A 23,098-nucleotide genomic window follows, 5' to 3' on the forward strand; every position below is an offset into this window, starting at 1 on the left:
CACAAATCTTTATGATTTTTCAAAAATAGCAGATCTACAAGCTCATAGCGCGGCACTCGGTGCACTTTGTAGCAGCAAAGTTCTCTTGAATATTTATAGATCCATCTAAAAGAAAATGAATATCGAGGAAAAGTTCATTTTCTTCCGTGATATCATTCGAAAAGTGAAACTTCCATTCTAGATTAATTGTGCATAAAGTGAAATATTTCAAGCCTTTTTTTGCTTTAATCTTGATTATGAAATACAGCTCATGAACATCTAAAATCCATATCTCAAAATATTAGAATAATGACATAAGACCACTCCAAAAAAATGATTTGTAATACATAAATGTCGACACATCTGAAAAAGTATGTTATTTTATGCGCTCAATACTTGGCCTGGACCACTTTTGAACAAATGACTTCATCAATGGGGCGTGGCATGGAGGTGATCAGCCTGTGGCATTGCTTAGGTGTTCTGGTAGCTCAGGTTTAGGTAACACAGCATTAGTGTGTGTGGGCTCCTTTCACACTGTTTCACAAATCACAGATTGGCTAACAAACATCTTCAGCCATGATTTGTGTTTTTTCTTTAATCCAAGTACTCTCGCTTTCTCTCTTTCTTTCCTTCCTTCCGTTCTTCTGGCAGCTACATGCTCTAAAATGAACCCATCCACCCACCAAACTCACTTATCCACCTAAAGTTCTTTATTGATAAGACACCATCATACTCTTTTGATGTTCGGTTAGGGTTGCCCCTCCCTCTGGTTCCCAACTCGCCATTGGAGGGGTGTGTGGGTGGAGAGTGAAAACATCTAGGTGTGCGATTATCACCGCTGGTCAGTGACATCATTTTGTAGTAATCCACCCACCCAATTCGGAGAAGCATGTAGCTGTCTTCACCCTCCGTTCCTCCAGGTTTCCATCTCAGTGCCACAGTGGTGACCTCACAGGCCATTGACTCTATATATGAACTCTTTATTTATTCTATATTAACTCTCTCCTCTGTGCCAGGCTTCCATCTCAGTGCCATTAACTCTATATTAACTCTCTCTCCTCTCCTCTGTGCCAGGCTTCCATCTCAGTGCCATTAGCTCTATAGTAACTCTCTCTCCTCTCCTCTCTTTTGCCAGGCTTCCATCTCAGTGCCACGGTGGTGACCTCTCAGGCGGGGCAGTCCAAAGGGGCGTACAACGTGGCCGTCATGTTCGACCGCTGCCGCATCACCTCCTGTAGCTGCACCTGTGGCGCCGGGGCCAAGTGGTGCGCCCACGTGGTGGCGCTGTGCCTCTTCAGGATCCACAATGTAAGTGTGTGTGTGTGTGTGTGTGTGTGTGTGTGTGTGTGTGTGTGTGTGTGTGTGTGTGTGTGTGTGTGTGTGTGTGTGTGTGTGTGTGTGTGTGTGTGTGTGTGTGTGTGTGTGAAAAATTGTTGCTGTTGAAATGTTTCAAAAATATTGAAATGTTGAAAATAGCAGTTCAACAAGCTCGCAACGCAATGTGAACTTGTAGATCTGCTATTTTCAAATAGCCGATGCAGTATCCATAGTGTGTGTGTCTGTGTGTGTGTGAGAGAGAGACAGTGGTGGAAAAGTACTCACATTTCTTACTACTATACTCTGTTACAAGTAAAAGTCCAGAATTAAAAATTGACTTGAGTAAAAGTACAAAAGTATTGGCATCAAAATGTACCAAAAGTACTAAACTATTTGAAAATAGCCGTTCTACAAGCTCACAACGCGTCGCACCGCGACGCGTTGTGAGCTTGTAGATCTGCTATTTTCAAATAGCCTATGTATAAAATAGGGCGAAAGTGGTTAATGTATGTTTTATAATGTAATTATTTATATCTGCAAAGTAACTAGTAACCAACGCTTTGTGTGTGTGTGTGTGTGTGTGTGTGTGTGTGTGTGTGAGAGAGATATATTTGCATGGACACTGTTTGAGGAGCGGTTGTGTGAAGGCATCCGTCTCTTCCTGCATCTTTTATAGCCGATCGTTAAAAGCCCTTTAGACCACATGAACCCTAGCGTCCATATTCCGGGGGTGAAAGGTTTAGTGGCCAAACTGGCTTTATTATCTTTATGTCCTCTTAATGCTTTCTGTATATCATTAACCCATGCATAGTACTTCTGTCCAGCATGCAAATCCATCCAGCTTATAGCCTTAGTTAAGCTGCTGGGTGACAGCTCCGTGCAGTGGTGTGAAGTAACTAAGTACATTTAACCAAGTACAAGATTTTAAGGTACTTTTTTACTTTACTGGAGTATTTCCAATTGTCTATACTTTTACTTCAACTCCACTACATCTCAGAGGCAAATATTATACTTTTACTCCACTACAATTATTTGAAAACTTTAGTTACTAGTTACTTTGCAGATATAAATGATTACGTTATAAAACATACATTAACCACTTTAGCGCTTTTGTATATAGGCTATTTGAAAATAGCCAATCTACAAGCTCAAGCCAATCTACACGCTCAGCTTGTAGATCTGCTATTTTCAAACATTTGAGTAGTTTTACTTTTGGTACTTTAAGTACAGTTTGATACCAATACTTTTGTACTTTTACTCAAGTAAATTTTGAATTTCAGTACCTCTACATTGCGGTATTGATACTTTTGCATAAGTAAAACATTTTAGTACTTTTTCCACCACTGGCTGCGTGTGTAGATTTTGTGGGTATAGTTTGTCTAGTATATTGTTTTTTTTTTTGGTCTGTTCTTAGTTGCCTTTTGTGGTGTGTGTGTGTGTGTGTGTGTGTGTGTGTGTGTGTGTGTGTGTGTGTGTGTGTGTGTGTGTGTGTGTGTGTGTGTGTGTGTGTGTGTGTGTGTGTGTGTGTGTGTGTGTGTGTGTGTGTGTGTGTGTGTATGTTTGTGTGTGGTTCTGGACTGGTGATGTCTTTGGGTGTGGGACATGGTCTGTTCTCTGCTGATATTACCCTGTACTGTTTGTAGGCTCTGATGTTCTCACATGTATAGTGCACACCAAGAGAGAGAGTTCCCTCACACTGTCTGGTACTTGCAAAAAAAACTTAACCCTTAGACCTTCATCAGGACAAGCATTTCAAGTACTCACAGTTTAGTGAAATGTCTGCATTTTTCAGTAACACCTTTTCACCAAAACACATTGGAGAGCAGTTTAAACGAGATTAGACAGACACACACACACACACACACACACACACACACACACACACACACACACACACACACACACACACACACACACACACACACACACACACACACACACACACACACACACACACACACACACACACACACACACGGAGAGAAAGGCCCTCTTCTAGATGTTTTTTCCCATAGAAGCCAGGACCTAAAGAAGAGTCGTATTCTTCCGTCCACAAACCAGCATGAACTTTGAACTGTCACATCGTCTTTTAACCACGTGTCTCCTCTTAGGCAAGCCATCTAAAGGAGGGTCTGTCTGTCTGTCTGTCTGCCTGTCTGTCTGTCTGTCTGTCTGTCTGTCTGTCTGTCTGTCTGTCTGTCTGTCTGTCTGTCTGTCTGTGTCCATTAGGGGTGCAACGGTTAATAGAACTAATCAACTTAATCCATTATCAAAAAAATCTATAATTTAATAAAATAATAGATTAATAATCCATTCCTATTTTGTGCATACATGTCGTCGTAGGTAAAAAAAAAAGTAAAAATCTGTGAAAATAGCAGATCTACAAGCTCTGAGCTTATGTGGCTATTTTTGCATGACACCGTTGTGTGACAAAGTATATAATAGGGCTTAAGTGGTTAATCGATTCGTTGATATATCATGTTTACTCGATTGTTCGATGAATTGAAAAAGTCATTGTTAGATTAATCGCTAAGAAAACAATTGATAGTTGCAGTCACACTGTCCATTATTTTTCATTTGGTGATATACTGTGATATGACGTTGAACCCAGGCATGAAATAACTAATGGAAAAATGAAGGTCTCCCCGTTCATCAACCTGACTTCTGAATCGTTATCACAAAAATGAGAAGTCCATGGTAACATTTAAACTAACCTATTTGTGCTAACGATGACAGGACGTTCGAGCACAATTGGATGGGTTTGAACGTTGCGGGCATCAATAAACACTTCTTAATATGCACTGTGTGCATATCAACCAAGGGGCCAGCCTGAGATTTTTACATTGACGCCAATACGGAAGAGACAGTGCATATGAATGGCCTGTAGTTTGGCTGTTTTACCCCTGCGGGTGTCAGAAAGAATTTATTTTAACGCAAGCGGGTGGGTTTTTCACAAACATTAGACTATATTTTCTTACCTTTAATAAACATTGGCATAAATACTATATGCTTCCAGTCGCTAGTTTAAAGTCTCCTTTCAATCATCATGATGTGCGTTTTGGTAAACTATGGTCCCATTTATTTTAAAATTGACGATAAAGTAGGGGATTTGATTGACAAGCTACACAATCAATAGCATTCATTCCCCGCCCCCTGCTTTTGATTGACAAGCTACCCAACCAATAATGGTCTGGTGTCATTCTGCAGGATATGACGCGATATTGAAAGATGGCGGATTGCACACAGCTGAACAATCGGCTTCATTCACGGTGTGTAGAGTCTAGAGGGGTCTTCAATGTTTTCAGGCCAAGGACCCCCTAGCTGAGAGAGAGATAAAGCAGGGACCCCCTCTATATTGTATAAAATTATGTTTCAGATAAATGTTTGCTGCTTTTTCCCCTCTACACCTATAACTCTTTGCCAAAAATAGCCGATCTACAAGCTCACAACGCCTCGCAGCGCGAGGCGTTGTGAGCTTGTAGATCGGCTATTTTTGGCTAAAGTTCTCCCCAGAAAAGGGATGCTAGGGTTCAAGTGGTTAATGTAGAACAAATAATAATCATATCCCAAAGATTTGGCGGACCCCCTCTAGTAACTCTGAGGACCCCTAGGGTCCCGGACCCCCTGTTGAAGACCCCTGGTGTAGGGGCGTAACGCTGTCCATTCATTTGATACAGTCTATGATATCAACCACGTAAACCCGTAAAAGCGTCCATATTGTGGGGAAAGCTTTCGCAGGAAATAGCAGATCTACAAGCTCTTGTCGATCGGCGTTTCCCCACATAAAACAGAAAAATACACTTGCATAGTGCCTTGAGGAACATCGCTCAACCATATGGGGTTCAAGTGGTTAAGACGTCCTGCTGGCCTAGCGGTCCTAGGCGCATACCACATACGCTGGCAAATCCAGCGTGTCGCGGGTTCCGACCTTTGCTGTGCTTCACCCCCCCCATCTCTCTCCCCATTTCCTCTCAGTCTACTTTCCTATCAAAAATATATATATATATTTTTTTTTTAAAGTGCTCTGGACGAGGTATCCAAAGCGGTCCCATCGCTCAAAACAAAATGCTTCCTGTGGATACGGACCCTTACTCAGGCGTTAGTCACCCTCTCTCTCTCTCTCTCTGTGGGAGTCACTAAAGTCCTTGTCACCTTGCATGATTCAGTCCCCCCATTGAGCCTTAGTGGGGAAATACGGAAAAGGGGGGGGGATAAAGTGAAATGAAGGCCCTATAACGTCTGAAGTTGTTAAAATGGATGTTGGTTTATATTGTAAGAATGGGTTTTTCATTACCAGTCCAGAATATGCGCCATTGTGTGGTTGAGCTCACATGAGGCATGTGATGACTAGATTACTAGTTCATATGGCAGACATGTCAAATACTGACGCGCAAATAACACGCTTATGAAGACGGTTCTGTTTACCATGGTGGAAAAATTAGTCTCAGTCGGGAGCGTTTTTTTTATGCATTTTCATGAACTACTCGCACGCACACACACACACACACACACACACACACACACACACACACACACACACACACACACACACACACACGCGCACGCGCGTACGTACATACATTGGTATTACTATGCTTGTGATCACATCAACATTTTATTAGGACGACATTGAAAATAGCTGAATAGCTTGTAGATTGGCTGTTTTTCAGTGCATGTCGTCGCCGAACAACACACACACACACACACACACACACACACACACACACACACACTGACTGCTTAGCATAATGTCTGTGTGTGTAGTTGGAGCAGAGAGTAAGTAAACAGTGTGAGCCTAATGTTTCATGCAATAGCCTCAACATTTTCACTGAAGGACTTTTTAATTGCTGCTAAAAACATCCAATTAGATATTTGGCATCCTTGTTCGTTCCTTGATGCATTTTTACCCACTTCAGTGTCTTTAAATGGTTCAGACACACACACACACTGTGTGTGTGTGTGTGTGTGTGTGTGTGTGTGTGTGTGTGTGTGTGTGTGTGTGTGTGTGTGTGTGTGTGTGTTTTAAGAATGATTTATTCTTATCAAGAATTGGCAGGTTTATTATTTATCAGTAGTCTGTACCGTTTGCAAGAATTTGTGTGTGTGTGTGTGTGTGTAAATAAGGCATAATCATAATGTGCAGAAACATTCATGTATTGTTATTATTTTAGTTAATTTGTGGGCTTTCCTAACATTATTTTGTCAGTACAGTGAACAGGAAGCAGGGAGAGAGTCAGGGAGTGACACGCAGCAAAGGTCCGCCGGGCTCGGGGATCGAACCCCGGACTCGCTGTCCGTTACCTTGTATTTAATACTATGTTGTCAGCATAGCGTGCTGTTCTATAGCAGCCTCTATACGAGAGTACAGACGTGGTCTTTAACAGACTTCGATTGATTGGATTGAATACTTTTATTAGTCACAAATGTAAACGGTACAGTAAGACTTTAGTGTTAACTGTAACTGGTTAATGTTAACTGGTTAACTGTAACTTTTAGACTATTTTATTTATAGATCATTTATATAAAACTATTTAAGCTGTCATTTCAGCCTCTCTCAATCACTATATTATTATGCTGGTGTTGTTTCCCTGCAGGAAGACACATCCCTCTGGCTGTATTTTTGGTTTTGTTCCACTGTTTATGTTGACTTTCATCCCTGTGCAGGGACGCCTCTGTCTGTGGGGTGGGGGGGGGGAGGGGGGGTCTCCTGATAGATGTTTTTTCAGGGCCAGTTTTGAAAGACACTGAGGCTGAGCTGAAAGGCTGAGTGTGGTTTGAGTACAGGAAGCTACAGTATGCATCTCTATATGCATGGGTGAATGCGAAACCCACTGCCTGTTTGACTCTATCTTCTGCCACGTCTTGCCTTGTGTCGACACGCACACGCACACACACACCAGTGGTGGAAAAAGTACTCAAATTCTTTACTTAAGTAAAAGTATCAATACTGCAATATAGAAGTACTCTGTTACAAGTAAAAGTCCAGAATTCTACATTTACTTGAGTAAAAGCACAAAAGTGTTGGCATCAAAATGTACTTAAAGTACCAAAAGTATAAGTACTAAAATGTTTGAAAATAGCAGATCTACAAGCTCGCATCGCGACGCGTTGTAAGCTTGTAGATCGGCTATTTTCAAATAGCCTATGTATAAAATAGGTTTTCAAATAATTGTAGTGGAGTAAAAGTACAATATTTGCCTCTGAGATGTAGTGGAGTAGAAGTAAAAGTATTGGAAATTGGAAATACTCCAGTAAAGTACAAATACCTAAACATTTTACTTAATAATTGTACTTAATTACTTTACTTCCCACCACTGACACACACGCACACACACACACACACACACACACACACACACGCACACACACACACACACACACACACACACACACACACACACACACACACACACACACACACACACACACACACACACACACACACACACACACACACACACACACACACACACACACACACACACACACACGCGCACACACACACAGAGCCTACTCATCACAAAGTGTATTACCCACATTCAGTCATCAACTCGATGAAATACTGATTCGAAATACTGATTCTACTGTTGAGTGCTTTCTAATAGCACAGACAGGCAATGGAAAAAACTAAACTCCCTGTATGATCATCATATTTTAGGTCTCTAAGTGTCTTGGGGGGGCGGGGGGGTCAGGGGCTGTGTAATGGAACGGAGGCAGTGTGATATAGCATAGGCTGCTGCTGGGGCCTGCTGTACGTTTCTGTGCTCGATATAATCCTATTAACAGCCTGTTCAGTTCTTAAGCAGGCCTCTCCTGACCAGCGTTGCCAGATTTTGCGAGAGAAATAAGCAACAAGGTCTTTGAAAACGAGCCCAAAAGAAGCGCCTAGGCCAGATGAGCATTTTAAACATAATAACAGCAATTTGAAAACGATGTGAGCTTGTAGATCTACTATTTATATTTTTGAAACACAAATCATGTATGGAGATTCCCTCCCTGGCACAAAATATTTCCATATAGGGGTCTGCGGACAACTACATATAATTTGGGGGGATCCTTTGACATGAAAATGTTTGAGAACCACTGATTTACACAACATTAGGAAGCAAGCCCAAATATGCGACTACACTTAAGAATTGAGCTCCAAAAACGTGCAACTGGCAATATTTACAAGCAACTTTACAGAAAAACAAGCCCAAAGTCACTTATAATAAACAGACATGGCAACACTGCTACTAACCCTCCACATGTCCATAATATTATTAACTACAGCTCCAACCTCTATCACCAGCACCTTATCTTATTTGTTATTCTTATTATTTACTTTCACCAGCTCAGTTTGTTGGTTTGATTTTTGGCTCCGGAATGAGACCGTATTGGCCAAATCTCCAGCAGATCCCATCTGTTTTTTACTGTCTAAACAAAAACAAACAGAAACATACAAATTCCTGCCGGGAGTTGCTTCAGGTTCATCCACAATAGCTGTTCTTTTAGTTGATGTCTCTTGCTGCCGAGCGTTGCTTGCCAATAGTTGGATCATCCAGCAGCTTAACTTAACTGTTCTACAATCTGAACAACAGAAAACCCTCGTTTGAAACCTCTGCCTTTGCAAATTGTGTGCCTGACCTCTTGAGTTTCTCTTTCTTTGTCAAGAGACATTTTCTTTTTTTTGCGTTAGCTGCTTAGGACACCGTTTTAGTTGTGATTGTGCTGAAGGTTAGTCAAGGGGTGAAACTGAGTGTGCAGTGGAAAAGATGATGGAACCAAAAAGGTGTCATCATTCTGTGTGTGTGTGTGTGTGTGTGTGTGTGTGTGTGTGTGTGTGTGTGTGTCTCTCTGATGGTAGCGATTGACACATATGTGTCTACCATGCAGACATATCTTGGTCACTCATTCTCATGTATTTGTTACTTAATAGGTTTGTTTTCTTGGACATTGTTAACTCATTGAGTGCCAGAATTGACAGAAGTATTTCAGAATGATGTTGTCCCAGTGCCAGCGTTTTTTTCACAGAAAACAAAAAGTGCTTAGGAAGCGAGATACAGCCTTTTTCAGTTCTAAGTTAAACAAGGAGTGGATGAAGCTGCAAATCTTCAGATGATGATATCTTGGGTTCTGAACATGTTTAAAAAAAAAAAAAAAAAAAAAAATCAAAAACACGTCATTGGCACGTTGAGCCATAGCGGTGAAAACACGTGAAACACGTTAATGGCACTCAATGAGTTAAGAATGCAATTTAGATAGCATGTTACTTAAACAGATGCCAGGTTCATGGTTTACCTGCTATCCTAGTTTCTTGAGGCACTGCATTCTATGTATGTAAAACTATGCTAAATGTCCTACGTTGTAAATGGTCTCTCCTCTCCAGGCGTCAGCAGTGTGTCTGAGGGCTCCGGTCAGTGAGTCTCTGTCCAGGCTGCAGAGGGACCAGCTGCAGAAGTTCGCTCAGTATCTCATCAGTGAGCTGCCACAACAGGTAACAAACGCACACACACACACACACACCACTTTAAAAAAAAAAAATAGAAGATATTTTTTGGGGCTTTATTTATAGTGTATAGTGGAGATGGACAGGAAACGGGGGGAGAGACATGCAGCAAAGATCGTCGGGAACGGCCACGGGACTCGAACCCGCGATGCGGCGTCAGGCTACATTAGAGCCGAAGTGCCCCGGGCCCACACCCCCACTTCTGCTGTGTAGAAAAGTTGCCCTCTTCAAGTCATGGTCAATAAGATTGTATGTTATTCTAGTCAGCCCGTTCGGCCCAGTGGATACAGTGTGACCGCCTGTACCAAAAAGGTCAACATAGAAAATAATCTCACCATCTGCAAACCTGTGTAAAGTTTATTTTATTTCTGATTACTGTGTGTGAACGTGTCCACTGAATGACTCGTGAATCTCGTGAATAAGAAAAGTGCAGCTGCCAGAGCTTTTCGGCCATAGAAAATGCATGGCAGCCTTTACCCAGTGCCGAGCATCGCGCCTCAGCGCTCTCTGCGTCCAGCGTCCTCTTCAGCTTCTGGGAGAGGAACGCCGCTCATCAATGGCACTTTCCTATGCAGGGAGATGGAAAGACACGGCCACAACCCATTGCTCGGAGGCCATTCACGAAATGCTTCCTATGTGGACGCGGCACCGTAGAAATTCCCTTGTATGGAGTCGTACTGAAATGAGACGGCCCTATTTGGTCCAGTCAGGTTCTGTAATCTGCGACAGGGCAGGACACAAAGGGCATTACACGTAGATCAGGGGTTTTCCCAACCTTGTCTGGATCAGGGCCCACTTGAAAATCGAAAAGGTGTTCGCAGCCCACCCATCTGACCACTTAAAGGACGACTTCACCCATTTTCAACCCATCTTCATAATAGGTCCTCACTGATGCTCATGATAAAATGATACCATTTTTTTCTACTCTGTCTGTGTCTCAGAGGAGGACTGTGGACAGTTCAGAATCCTGTCTACCAGTGACATCATCAATGGGGAATCCAAGCTAATAGAAACTGCAGGCTTTCTATTCCTGGAAAGTTGCAATGCAATAATAGAAGCCATTGTTCTCGCATTAATAAAAATCTAAAGAAAAAATCTGCCTGACGATGATGTCACTGGTAGACAAACTTCTAGACTGTCCACATCCCTCCTATGAGACACAGACCAAGTAGAAAAAAATGGTACCATTTTATAATGAGTATTAGCGAGGACCAATTATATGAAGATAGGTTGAAAATGGTTGAAGTCGTCCTTTAACATGGCAGCCGACAGGCTGGCGGGTGGGCAGTGTGCATTTTCAGAGCACGCCTTTTTTTAATGATCAATCGATCGATTGTGTTCTGGCTTGGATCAATGGAACTAACGTAGTATAGTTTAAGTTCATATTTATCTGCATCACCATGAAGACTCATTACTGTGACATCACGGGCACAGCGCACCAGTGTTGATTTTGACAGCACATTTGTATTTAGTTCTAGTCATAGTCTTTAGAACAAAGTTCTGTTTAGTTTTAGTCATATTTTAGTCACCTGAAATGTTTTACTGTCAGTCTAGTTTTAGTCGACTAAATCTACAGTTGATTTAGTCGACTAAAATGTGTTTTTGGCGGGCTGTGATGCTGATCACATGGCTGATTTTCACATCGCAGCATGCCAAAAATAGCCGATCTACAAGCTCACAACGTGTCACGCACCCATGATGACTTGTCTTAGTTCTACTGGATCTCTTCTCCACTAGTCTCTCCCTAACATTTTAGTCTAGTTTTTATTTGATGACGAAATTGTCGATATATTTAGTCTTAGTTTTAGTCATCATAGCTTAGTTTTTATTTAGTTTTGGTCAGTGAAAATAGGTTGTCGACGAATATTTTTCGTCATAGTTTTAGTCGACAAAATCAACTCATATCATTGTACACGACGGAACGGTACAATTCATATGTTTCTTAGACCGGCCTGCTAACGGCCACCGAGTCATCCACGCTGGCCAGAGAGCGTCGTCCTGATCAAGTACCATTCATTTAGCTCTTTTATGTCGCGACAGAATTATGAGCTTTCAAACCCACCGAATGAAGTTCAATTCAGGCCAACATTAACTACCACAGTACATCCACTGTTCCATCTCTGTCCCAGACACTAAACCATAATATAGCATTTTATCTCTGTCTACCAAACGCATTTATTTACTATCCTCTGTTTTGTTTCTTCTGTTCTATCGCTGCCTTTCATCTTTCATTTGTGTGTGTGTGTGCGTGTCGATATGACAGTAGCAGCATTGTTTGGCTGCAGTACACCAGGCGTTGACACGCTGTAGATGCACACACACACACACACACACACACACACACACACACACACACACACACACACACACACACACACACACACACACACACACACACACACACACACACACACACACACACACACACACACACATGCTGTGTAGCACAGTCTAACATTACTGACCTCACTGGCCAACTGGGTTATTCCAGCTCTGTAATTAGAGACGCACATGCACAACACACACACACACACACACACACACACACACACACACACACACACACACACACTCTCTCGTTCTCTCTCTCGTTCTCTCTCGTTCTCTCGTGCTCTCGTTCTCTCTCGTTCTCTCGTTCTCTCTCTCTCTGTTAGATGTGTTAAATCTATCAAAATGTCAAAGTAATCAGCATTACTCAAAGGTAATAGATGGACTCATTGTAAAGCCCAACACTTGACAAGAATGACTGGCAGAAAACACAGGAAAACAGCATCTATTAAAGATGGTAACATTCCGCCGTGCTAAACTTTCTTGCTAAGAGTTGATTAAATTGAACAGGGTGATACTAAGAACACAGTCATCATGGTCAAAGCTTTATCTCTGTGTGAGATAGTGATGCAGCCAGTCTCATGTGTAACTTTAGGCCATTCGAGTTCTGCACTTTGAAAAGGGAAGCGCTTTATTTTCTCTCACTTAAAGTGAAACTCGCTTAATGGCGGCCTGACAGCTCATCCTCAGTGGTCAGTGAACTGGTTGGTATCGAACTAATACTTACACGGTGGGTAAGAAAAGTAACAGGACTGTGGTAGCCACGCTCATGACAGTGATGACACTATTCTACTATAAAATATTAATGATAAATAAATAAATACATTTCTGGTTAACCCATTAAGACCTGGAACGCATCTGTGTCACTTTTTGATTTGAGCTAAAAAGCATTATTTTACACTTTGGCTATTCAAAAATAGCAGATCTACAAGCTCATAGCGCGGCACCGAGTGCCGCGCTATGAGCTTGTATATCTGCTATTTTTTTTTAAATCGTGAAAATGTGTGCAAATCTTTGAATATATATATATTTTTAAAGCAAACATTTTTAACTCAAATCTTTGCTTCTGGGGGTCCCTGGAACAAAATATTTTGATGGGGGTCCTCGGCCAAATACATATCATTTTGGGGGTCCTTGGTATGAAAACGATTGAGCACCACTGATATAGAAACATACGTTTTTCAGAATATTGTTGGGATTTAGGAGACATGTAGAATCTGCTTCAGGTCTTAATGGGCTAACCCAACTTAACCTGAGGAATTTCAAATTGATTCTTTGCTCCATGTTTGCACCACCTCTATTTGCGTGACGGAGGGTAACAGCCCTGGAACAGAAGCACAGCGTGAGAGAAGTGAATGATATTATAGCAGAATAGTGGTGAGATGTTGTGCAACACTCAATTAGCATAGTCATGAGCGTGGCTGCCACAGTCCTGTTACTTTTCTTACACACCTCGCATAGTACCACAAGTACAAATACTCATGCAGAATGTACCATTTCACAAGTCATTTCCAATTCCAAAGTACCTCAATAACTTGTACTTAAGTAACAGTACTTGGGTAATAGAGGATATGCGTGTGACATCATCATCAAACCCGGAAGTTATGCAGGAATGCCTACCGAGTGTCAAAAATATACTTTCTGGCCTTGACAGCCCATGCATCCAAACAGAAAAGTCATATCTGATTGCATTAAACAACATTAAACAATGTTAAACTCACTTTGCATGTTGCTTTGCCACTCGATGTGCCATTCACTTTAAGCATGAGCATATCCTCTATAGGCTCTATTCACAGCAGCCATATTATGAAGACATTCACAGGTGTTACCAATAATACTAAATGAAGGCTCTGTTCCATTCTGGTCAAACAGAGTCAGGGTGCTGATATTGTGCATGTTGGCTCACTGGAAACACTCTGCTACACCAGTGGGTCAACAGTTGGGGTCCAGGGACCCTCATGGGCTTCCAAATGCCCCCTTACAGGTGTGTAACTCTGAGAGTGTACAAATGGAACCAAATGGACCCGTAAGGGTCCATTTGGTTCCATTTGTACACTCTCAGAGTTATGGGGGTCGTGGAAACCACTGTCCTAGACTAAATGGAACAGACCTTCATTAGTATCATTGGTAACACCTGGGAAGGAAGTGATAATATGGCTGCTGTGCATAGAGCCTATTGTACTTAGTTACTTTCCACCTCTGAATATCACTGTGTTGAATGGTGGGCTGACAGCATCATGTTTTAAGTGAAAGGGAAACTTAACTTTTCACCTCACCCCCCCCAAGCTGCCGACGAGTTGTGAAGTCTGTGGTTTTGCCGAGTGTGAATTTCTGCATGTGCTCACTACTAGGCCTCTCACAATTACTACATAATCACCTAATCGCAATCATTTGAGATAAGCTCGGCCATTGTCATTCAATTCTTTGTGTATTCTTTGTGTAGTTTTTGCCCCGTGCAACTTTTGTTTACAGAGTCCTTAAAGCCACACAACTAAACCACAATTATTTGTATGGCAAATAATTGTCAAGTAAAATGTCATAGTCGTGACGGCCCTAGTGTTACTAAGTAAGTAAGTACATTTTATTTGTATAGCACATTTCACAGAGAGGACTCACAAAGTGCTTTACATACAACAGAAATAAAAACAGCAAGAAACATTCAAATGATAAGAAACGGAGCAAAAACACAATGCATCTCAGAGAAAACTAAAAAAAAGCAGACATATTTTCGGGCATTGGGCATTCCAGAGTCTAGGCGCTACAGACTGAAAAGCTCTGTCACCTTTGGCGATTAACCTGGTACGAGGAATGACAAATAGACCCTGGTCCGCTGACCTCAGGGACCTGCTGGCCACATAATGGTTCAAGCAAGTCAGTTAAATATTCAGGTGCCTGGCCATGCAGAGCTCTAAAAGTGAGCAACCAGGACCTTGAACTGAACTCTGAACTGAACTGAAAAATTACAGGAAGCCAGTGCAGAGATGACACAACTGGAGTAATGTGACACCTTCTGCTTGATCTAGTTAACACTCTTGCAGCAGTGTTTTGAATGAATTGGAGGCGGGTCTATGGATGTCTTATTGAGGCAGGTGAGAATCGAATTGCAGTAGTCAAAGGCGAGAGGAAACGAAGGCATGTATGATCATTTCTAGATCAGAATGGGAAACAATCGACCTTAGCTTCGCAATATTCCTGAGATGGAAAAAAAACGGGTTCGGGTCACCGATTTAACCCATTAAGACCTGGAACGCAGCATCTGTGTCATTGATTTGAGCTAAAAAGCATTATTTTACACTTTGGCTATTCAAAAATAGCAGATATACAAGCTCATAGCGCGGCACCGAGTGCCGCGCTATGAGCTTGTAGATCTGCTATTTTTGAAAAATCATGAAAATGTGTGCACATTTTTGAATATATATGTTTTTAAAGCGAACATTTTTAACTGAAATATTTGCTTCTGGAACATCATATTTTGAAATGGGGATCCGCGGCCAAATACACATACATTTTGGGGGTCCTTGACATGAAAAGGTTTGAGAACCACTGACATAGTAACATACGTTTTTTTTTTAAACAGTTAGGAGTTAGAAGACATGTTTTAGAATCGGTCACAGGTCTCAATGGGTTAATGTGCGTGTCCAGGTGCATTGCCTGATCAAAAATGACCCCAAGGATCCTGAGGTTGGGGGCTCACATTACTGTTGAGGGACCCCAATACAACCAGCCACCTTGGATGCAACACCATCAGAGTTCCACAATGAGCACCTCGGTAGTGTTCAGCTCCTCCGCCTCTTGCACAGTGGACCACCATAGAAATGAGCCTCCTTTTGCTTTATTTATTGTATATTCTTATTGATTTTTGTGTAACTATGCACTCCATGCCTATCCATTTGGCAGACAGCCCATTACACCCCCAGACACTTTTTAGGCCTGGTTGAGTATAATAAACAACATTATACAACAGGTAGTTTCCGACCAAGCTATCTGATTGGTTGAAATAGCTCTCTCTACCCGTGCTCAAACGAGCATGACGGCACACCTGGCCAAAATATACAAATCAGTCTCTGCAGAGCTAGCCTAGCCAAGCGGCTAGACTAGCCATTTGCAGATGTACAGTAGTAGCTAAATCTGGCATTTAAAAAAATGAGAATTTCTATCGAATATCTTAGTTGCAAATGAAACTGAGCTAACAGTTAAGTTTTGTTCCTCTATGTGTTCAGTCTGGGGAAAAGTTGCCTGGCTATTTTCGAGTGATGCTTTGCGGAACTCTGCTCCGCCTCGCTCCTGACCCCTATCACTGTCGTGCCAATAATCACCTTAAAGGGCAAGACCACTTTGGTAGAGGTTTGGGTTATGTAGTTACCTTGCCATGATGTAACTACAAAGGTGGGCAAGAAATACAAAATAATTGCTCCATTGATTAGAAATTGATAATTCAAAATATGCTCCTCATTGACTTACATTGTACAGTAAAACAGCTCTCAAAGTCACTCTTTTAGCACAAAAACGAAGGCAAACAAAGTTGATTCAGACAATATAGAACATCACCAAACCCAGTACTGTTTTTTTTTTAAATACAAATGTCAACTTCCTGTTGATTTTGTAGAAAACCCGGACTGGATCGGCGGATCCGGATCCAGATCTTCAAATAGTAAAATCAACAGGAAGTTGACATTTTTATTAAAAAAACAAACAGTACTGGGTTTGTTGATGTTCTATATTGTCTGAATCAGCTACGTTTGGGTTCATTTATGTGCTAAAAGAGTGACTTTGAGAGCTGTTTTACCGTACAATGTAAGTCAATGAGGAGCATATTTTGAATTATCAATTTCTAATCAATGGAGCAATTATTTTTTATTTCTTGCCCACCTTTGGGGTTACATCATGGCTAATCTCTCAAGAACAGATTCCGACCTGCGGTGGAATCTGTCGGAGCGGTTCGTCCTAACCAGTGCGCATTGGATACAAGTGGGCGTGCCTTCAGATCAGGAAGTGGGCCGCGCTTTACCCAATCAAATGTAGTGGGCGGGATTCACGTGTCCATCCACCATGATCCACCCTCCCCCCCTCGAAACTAGCCGAAACTAATTTAACAATAGCGTCCTCGGAGCGGACAAAACCACGGAAAGATATTCACATTTTAAATTACTCTTTCATCATAGAAACAAGTGGGCTTATAACCAAAACCATCCATGTTCTCTGGGAGAAGTGGTGTTAGTGTTCCGTGCAGAAATATTGTTAGTGGGAATGAAAACATGGTCGCACCAACCGGAAGTGATGCGCTATAGGCAGACATGAAACCGGTGTTTCCCTGCGCTCTAGTCTAACATTATACTCCTGCCAGACTCCACAGAATATCAGAAAAGCAGAGGTCGCTGTTTTTCATTTTCTGTGGGGTCTGGCTACGCGAGACTACATCATGGCAAGGTAACTACACAACCCAAACCTCTACCAAAGTGGTCTTACCCTTTAAGCACACCCTCTCGTGTAATATATTGCTTATAACCCATTCAATCCAATTCAATTGCTTTTGGTCATTGGTTCATTGATGTTTGGCCCTCAGGGCCATGCTCGCGTAAATGGTAAACGGCGCCTTTATCCAAAAGCACACACACACATTCACACACCTCCGGCAGAGGAAACCAGTCAAGGCACCGACCTGCTCATCGGGAGCAGTTAGGGGTTCAATGTCTTGCTCAGTTAACATTGTTAACAGTTCTCTCTCTGTCTCTCTCTCTCTGGTCAGATCCTGCCCACTGCTCAGCGTCTGTTGGATGAACTGCTGTCTTCTCAGTCCACTGCTATCAACACTGTGTGTGGAGCTCCAGGTACCAATGACAACTGTTCAACATAATGTCAACATAGTGATAGTGACCATAATGTTAACATAATAGTGAACATAGTGAGCATGATGTGAACATACTAGTGAATACAATGTGAACATAGTGATAGTGAACATAATGTGAACATAGTGAGCATGATGATGTGCTACTGTATAATAAGAACAAATGTTGTGACAGTGAAAAGCAACATGGTGTCTAAGAGGAATTTGACAGGAAACACATTTAGTCCTGTGTTTGCCAAGCGTCTACAGACTCTACACATCTACAGCTGATTTAGACATCGTTATTTCGACCTGAAATCTGTTGCATTGTTTCCTTGTTGGTTCATTGATCGGGTGATCGGGACACCAAAGTCCCTTTTGGCAATCGCTCCACAAAAATTGAAAAGGTCGAAAAATGTATGTGACTGAGAACAATCTAAGAACTGCAGCCTAAAACTGGAATCAAACTAGTGAAAGGCTCTGAAGCCTGAAGCCAAGCATGGGCTACTACTTCCACACAAAACAATACGTTAAAAAAGAGGGCTTTTTATGGCTTAATTTAGAGAGGGATAGGGAAGGCTGACAGGAAATGGGGAGAGAGATGGGGGGGTGATACGCAGCAAAGGTCGTCGGGAACGGGAGTCGAACCCGCAACATGCTGGTGCCTGGACCGTCACACTATGGCCCAGGCCACAAAACACCTAACACACAGACAGTCATTTTATCCGCCTGCATTACTGCCATTGGTCTGCAGGGGGCACTCTCATCCTGTCTATCTCTCTGTGAGAAGAGAGAAGTTACAGCAGCAGACTCCTATCTTCGAATGCATACACTCTATCTCTATATCCCTATCTCTTTGTCTCTCTTTCTCTCTATGTCTTTTCTCTCTAGTGTATTTTCTCAGGGTGACTTTTATAATCATATAGCCTGGAAGAGATCTCTTTGAGATAACAGTAAAAACACCAATGTACCATAAAAGCTGCTTTATGTAGTGCAGATATTGTGGTAGTGATGCACGCATAACTACAATCTGTTTTGATCTCTTTCATGATGTATAACTATACATGTGTGTTTTGTCATCACCGTGTGTGTGCGTACGTGCCTGTGTGTGTGTGTGTGTGTGTGTGTGTGCCTGCGTCCAGACCCCACGGCGGGCCCGTCGGCCTCAGACCAGAGTACGTGGTACCTGGACGAGTCCACCCTCAGCGACAACATCAAGAAGACCCTGCACAAGTTCTGTGGACCCTCGCCCGTCGTCTTCAGGTTTGCCCCATAAGTTTAAACGTGATCAAAAACAGAAACTTTAACCGTAAAACAAAAGTTTATACATTTATTTCCCGATTTTGCACTTTTTTGGGTGGTAAAAAATATAACTGGGATCGGCGTTCGGAGCCCCCCAAAAAAAACTCTCTAGTCTAAATACTTTTACAGCCGGCAGGTTGCTACTGATGCATATCAAAGATGGGGGTTGAAAAAAATAAGCTTGTAGTCGTTAAGCGAATTAGCATAATTGCAGGATTCAGCGTGTGGTAGTATCAGTTGTGTAATGTAGCAGTTTGGGTTGTGCACACACTTAACCCTTTCCATCCGGGAAACGCGTCTCTGTCATTTTTAAGATTTGTTTGGCTATTCAAAAATAGCAGCTATACAAGCTCATAGCGCGGCACTTGGTGCCGCGCTATGAGCTTGTATATCTGCTATTTTTGAATAGCCAAAGAAATCTAAAATGACAGAGACGGCGTTCCCGGTCTTAATGGGTTAATGACTCTCTAAGCAGCTCCTTAAAACTTCACTCGCAATATCAATTAGCCTTTTGGTTGTTGTTTTTGTGGCCCCCCTCCTACAAGTTCTGTTCAGTAATCCGTAAATAATTCATGCAGTTTAATCGTTTTCCCATAAATACAGGCGGTATACCTACATCTAAAGTGCAAAGCGCAGCACACTCACTGCCAGAGAAGTGGCTCTCTCATGTACCTGTGTCTAGGGATGGGAAAATTACATGTCACGATTATTGTGGCAAAATGAATTGCGATATTATCACGATAATCAAAATATTCTTAAAACTGGGGCCACTGTGGCGCAGTCGGTAGCGATGTCGCCTCACAGCTAGAAGGTCCTGGGTTCAATTCCCGCCGGGGGCGTGTCCTCTCCTCCGCGTCATCAGTGCCCATACCCTAGGTGGGGTTGGCGAAAGGGCCTACTCTGTGTGGAGTTTGCATGTTCTCCCCGTGTCCTCAAGGGTAGGTATCCTCACAAAAACATGCAGTAAATCCTGGTCTCTATACCACCTCCCCCTGATTGGAATAATGTGTTCCTTCCACGCGCTACGTCCTACCGGGGAAACTCCCCCCTGTCAGGTGTTAAGCAGCGGCCTGCTCACTCCTCATGCATTAGGATAAGGATAAGGATAATTCCTTTTAACAGGTCCGTTCATGAAAGTCCTTATGGTCTTGTTTCCAATGAGGGCCTGTGAGCAATTAGGGGTTAAGAGTCTTGCTCAGGGACAAATTTCATTTCATCGACACATTTGCTGGCCTGGCCTGGAATCGTACCTTGGGCAACCAGGGCCTCTGGCTCCCTAGGCGGGCTCACTAACCACTCAGCTATGGCCGCCCCGCATTGATGGAGGAATGAGCTCAGTTCAGGGCTCTCCCTAGCCTGGCAGAGGGAGAGTAGCGCCCAGGATTACATAGACAATTGGCACTGGGTGAAAAAAAATGGCACTTTTGTTTACCAGTTGAACCCCCAGCATCCCTATTCTGGGGCGAACGTTCGCCAAAAATAGCCGCTTGTACTGTAGATCTGCTATTTTCGGCTAATGTTCCCCTCAGAAAAGGAATTCTAGGGTTCAAGTGGCACTGGTTAATGTAAAAAAAAAACAAATCCTATCACACAAAGATTTGGTGGACCCCCTGTAGTAGCTCTGAGGACCCCCTAGGGGTCCCGGACCCCCTGTTGACGACCCCTGTCCTAGTGTATGACAGAGGACAACTTCACGATAAACTAAAATCTCTGCGATACGATTATTGTGAGTTTTTTTTTTTATCACGACAAAGGATAATAACGATTATCGTCCCATTCCCACCTGTCTCTCTCTCACTGTCTGTCTGTCTGTCTGTCTTTTCCAGTGATGTGAACTCCATGTACCTGTCGTCCACGGAGCCCCCGGCCGCCGCCGAGTGGGCGTGTCTCCTGCGTCCGCTGCGGGGCCGCGAGCCCGAGGGCATCTGGAACCTGCTGTCCATCGTCAGGGAGATGTTCAAGAGACGAGACAGCAACGCCGCTCCGCTGCTGGAGATCCTCACAGAGCAGTGTCTCACCTATGAACAGGTATATATACACATTATGCACACACATACATCATTAGAGACTAAGAGATGTTTAAGATAGTGGTTCTCAAAGTGGGGACCCCCAGGGGTCCTTTGGGGGTGGGGGGGGGGTCCAAATTGTGATGAGACGCGTTTTCAGCTTGTAGATCGGCAATTTTTTTGTGACACTGTAGTAGGGCGAGGTAGGACATTCATTTACGAAAACAAACATATGTATTTGAATAAATCATATGCCACAGACTTCTCTGCCTTTTCTATACAGTATGTGAACACATGTAGAGCAATTCATGTTGACTGAAATTTGCTGTGTGTTCACACACACATTGTTTATGCCTTACATAAAGAGCAAAGACTCCAAAATAACAATGCATTTACGCAGTGACATATTGACATTCATTGACAATATGCGTAAAGAAGGTTAGCCCTGGCTGAGAAGCGACAGGCATCATGATTAACCCCATTGAGACCTGGAACTGTGTCATTTTTAGATTTGAGCTAAAAAGCATTATTTTACACTTTGACTATTCAAAAATAGCAGATATACAAGCTCATAGCGCGGCACCGAGTGCCGCGCTACGAGCTTGTAGATCTGCTATTTTTGAAAATTCGTGAAAATTTGTGCAAACTTTGAATATATATATTTTTAAAGCGAACATTTTTAACTGAAATCTTTGCTTCTGGGTGGAACAACATATTTTGATGGGGGTCCACGGCCAAATACATATAATTTTGGGGGTCCTTGACATGAAAAAGATTGAGCACCACTGATATAGAAACATACGTTTTTCAGAATACTGTTGGGATTTAGGAGACATGTAGAATCGTCTTCAGGTCTCAATGGGTTAACTAGTCCATACCCGGACATGACCGCAGCCAAATTATATGCAGACTTTTGTGTTATGTACTCGGTATGCATAGTTCAAGTTTTGGATAGTGATTTAATCGTATTGGCGTCGTGTGTGTGTGTGTGTCTGTGTGTGCCAAGTCGGTCATTTACGCCACACACAACCATGAGAAGTTGACGTTTATGCCGTTTCGGCTATGGCTGCTAAGCTATGTGTGCTAATAACACAACGTGGATGTGAACCGCGCCTGTGTCAACTCAATGTGTGTGCCAATGCTATGGAGATGATATCCGAAGCGCCCTCCCGCTCATAAATCGCAGTGTGTGTGTGGACACACGCGCCCTAAATGAAGTCAAGTTAGTGTAGCCAGGCGCTAGACATGCCATAGCCATCAGGCTGTAACCATGACGACAGATCCCATAGCCTGAACTCCGAATCGAGGTCACGTGCTGTCAATCGGCCAAAACATCGTTCCCGTCTATTTATCAGCCTTCGGCTGTTTCACAGCCTGCGGCAAAAACGTATTATATGGAGATGAGTGTCTGCACGATATGCGCACACACACACACACACACACACACACACACACACACACACACACACACACACACACACACGTTTGAGAGATGTTCAAGAGACAAGACATCAATACTGACAATGTCTTACGTATGAACAGGTACACGCGCACACACACACACACGCACACACACACACACACACACACACACACACACACACATCACACACGCACACATTATCTTATGCTGTGTTCACTCTAGCCACTACAAAAGCTACCAAATAATGTAATACAGGAAAAAGAAGAAGCTATGATTAATAAGAACAGGGAACCTGGAGAGAAGAGGTGCGTGAAAAAAGAAAAACATAGGATTGATTGATTCTTCACTGTCATTGGAGCGCAACTTTTATTATGGAGCTTTTGTAGCGAGCGTCGGAAGCTACAAGCGTCGGGTGTCAGTTTGTGTCTTCA

At 42.7% G+C, this 23,098-nt stretch overlaps 1 protein-coding gene across 1 annotated transcript in view; it reads left to right on the forward strand.

The window, feature by feature from the left end:
• Positions 1 to 23,098, forward strand: part of zswim8 (zinc finger, SWIM-type containing 8) — a gene marked incomplete at its 5' end in the record, with an annotated part of 106,181 nt that overhangs the window by 17,365 nt on the left and 65,718 nt on the right. The window contains 5 exons of the mRNA XM_084075959.1: positions 1,115 to 1,287; positions 9,665 to 9,772; positions 17,859 to 17,940; positions 19,079 to 19,199; positions 21,065 to 21,266. Of these exons, the coding sequence (XP_083932085.1) occupies positions 1,115 to 1,287; positions 9,665 to 9,772; positions 17,859 to 17,940; positions 19,079 to 19,199; positions 21,065 to 21,266 (686 nt within the window). The remainder of the gene's footprint in view (positions 1 to 1,114; positions 1,288 to 9,664; positions 9,773 to 17,858; positions 17,941 to 19,078; positions 19,200 to 21,064; positions 21,267 to 23,098) is intronic.

The sequence above is a fragment of the Gymnoscopelus microlampas genome (assembly GCF_963454915.1).
Source record: "Gymnoscopelus microlampas genome assembly, chromosome: 13".
NCBI classification, from domain to species: domain Eukaryota; kingdom Metazoa; phylum Chordata; class Actinopteri; order Myctophiformes; family Myctophidae; genus Gymnoscopelus; species Gymnoscopelus microlampas.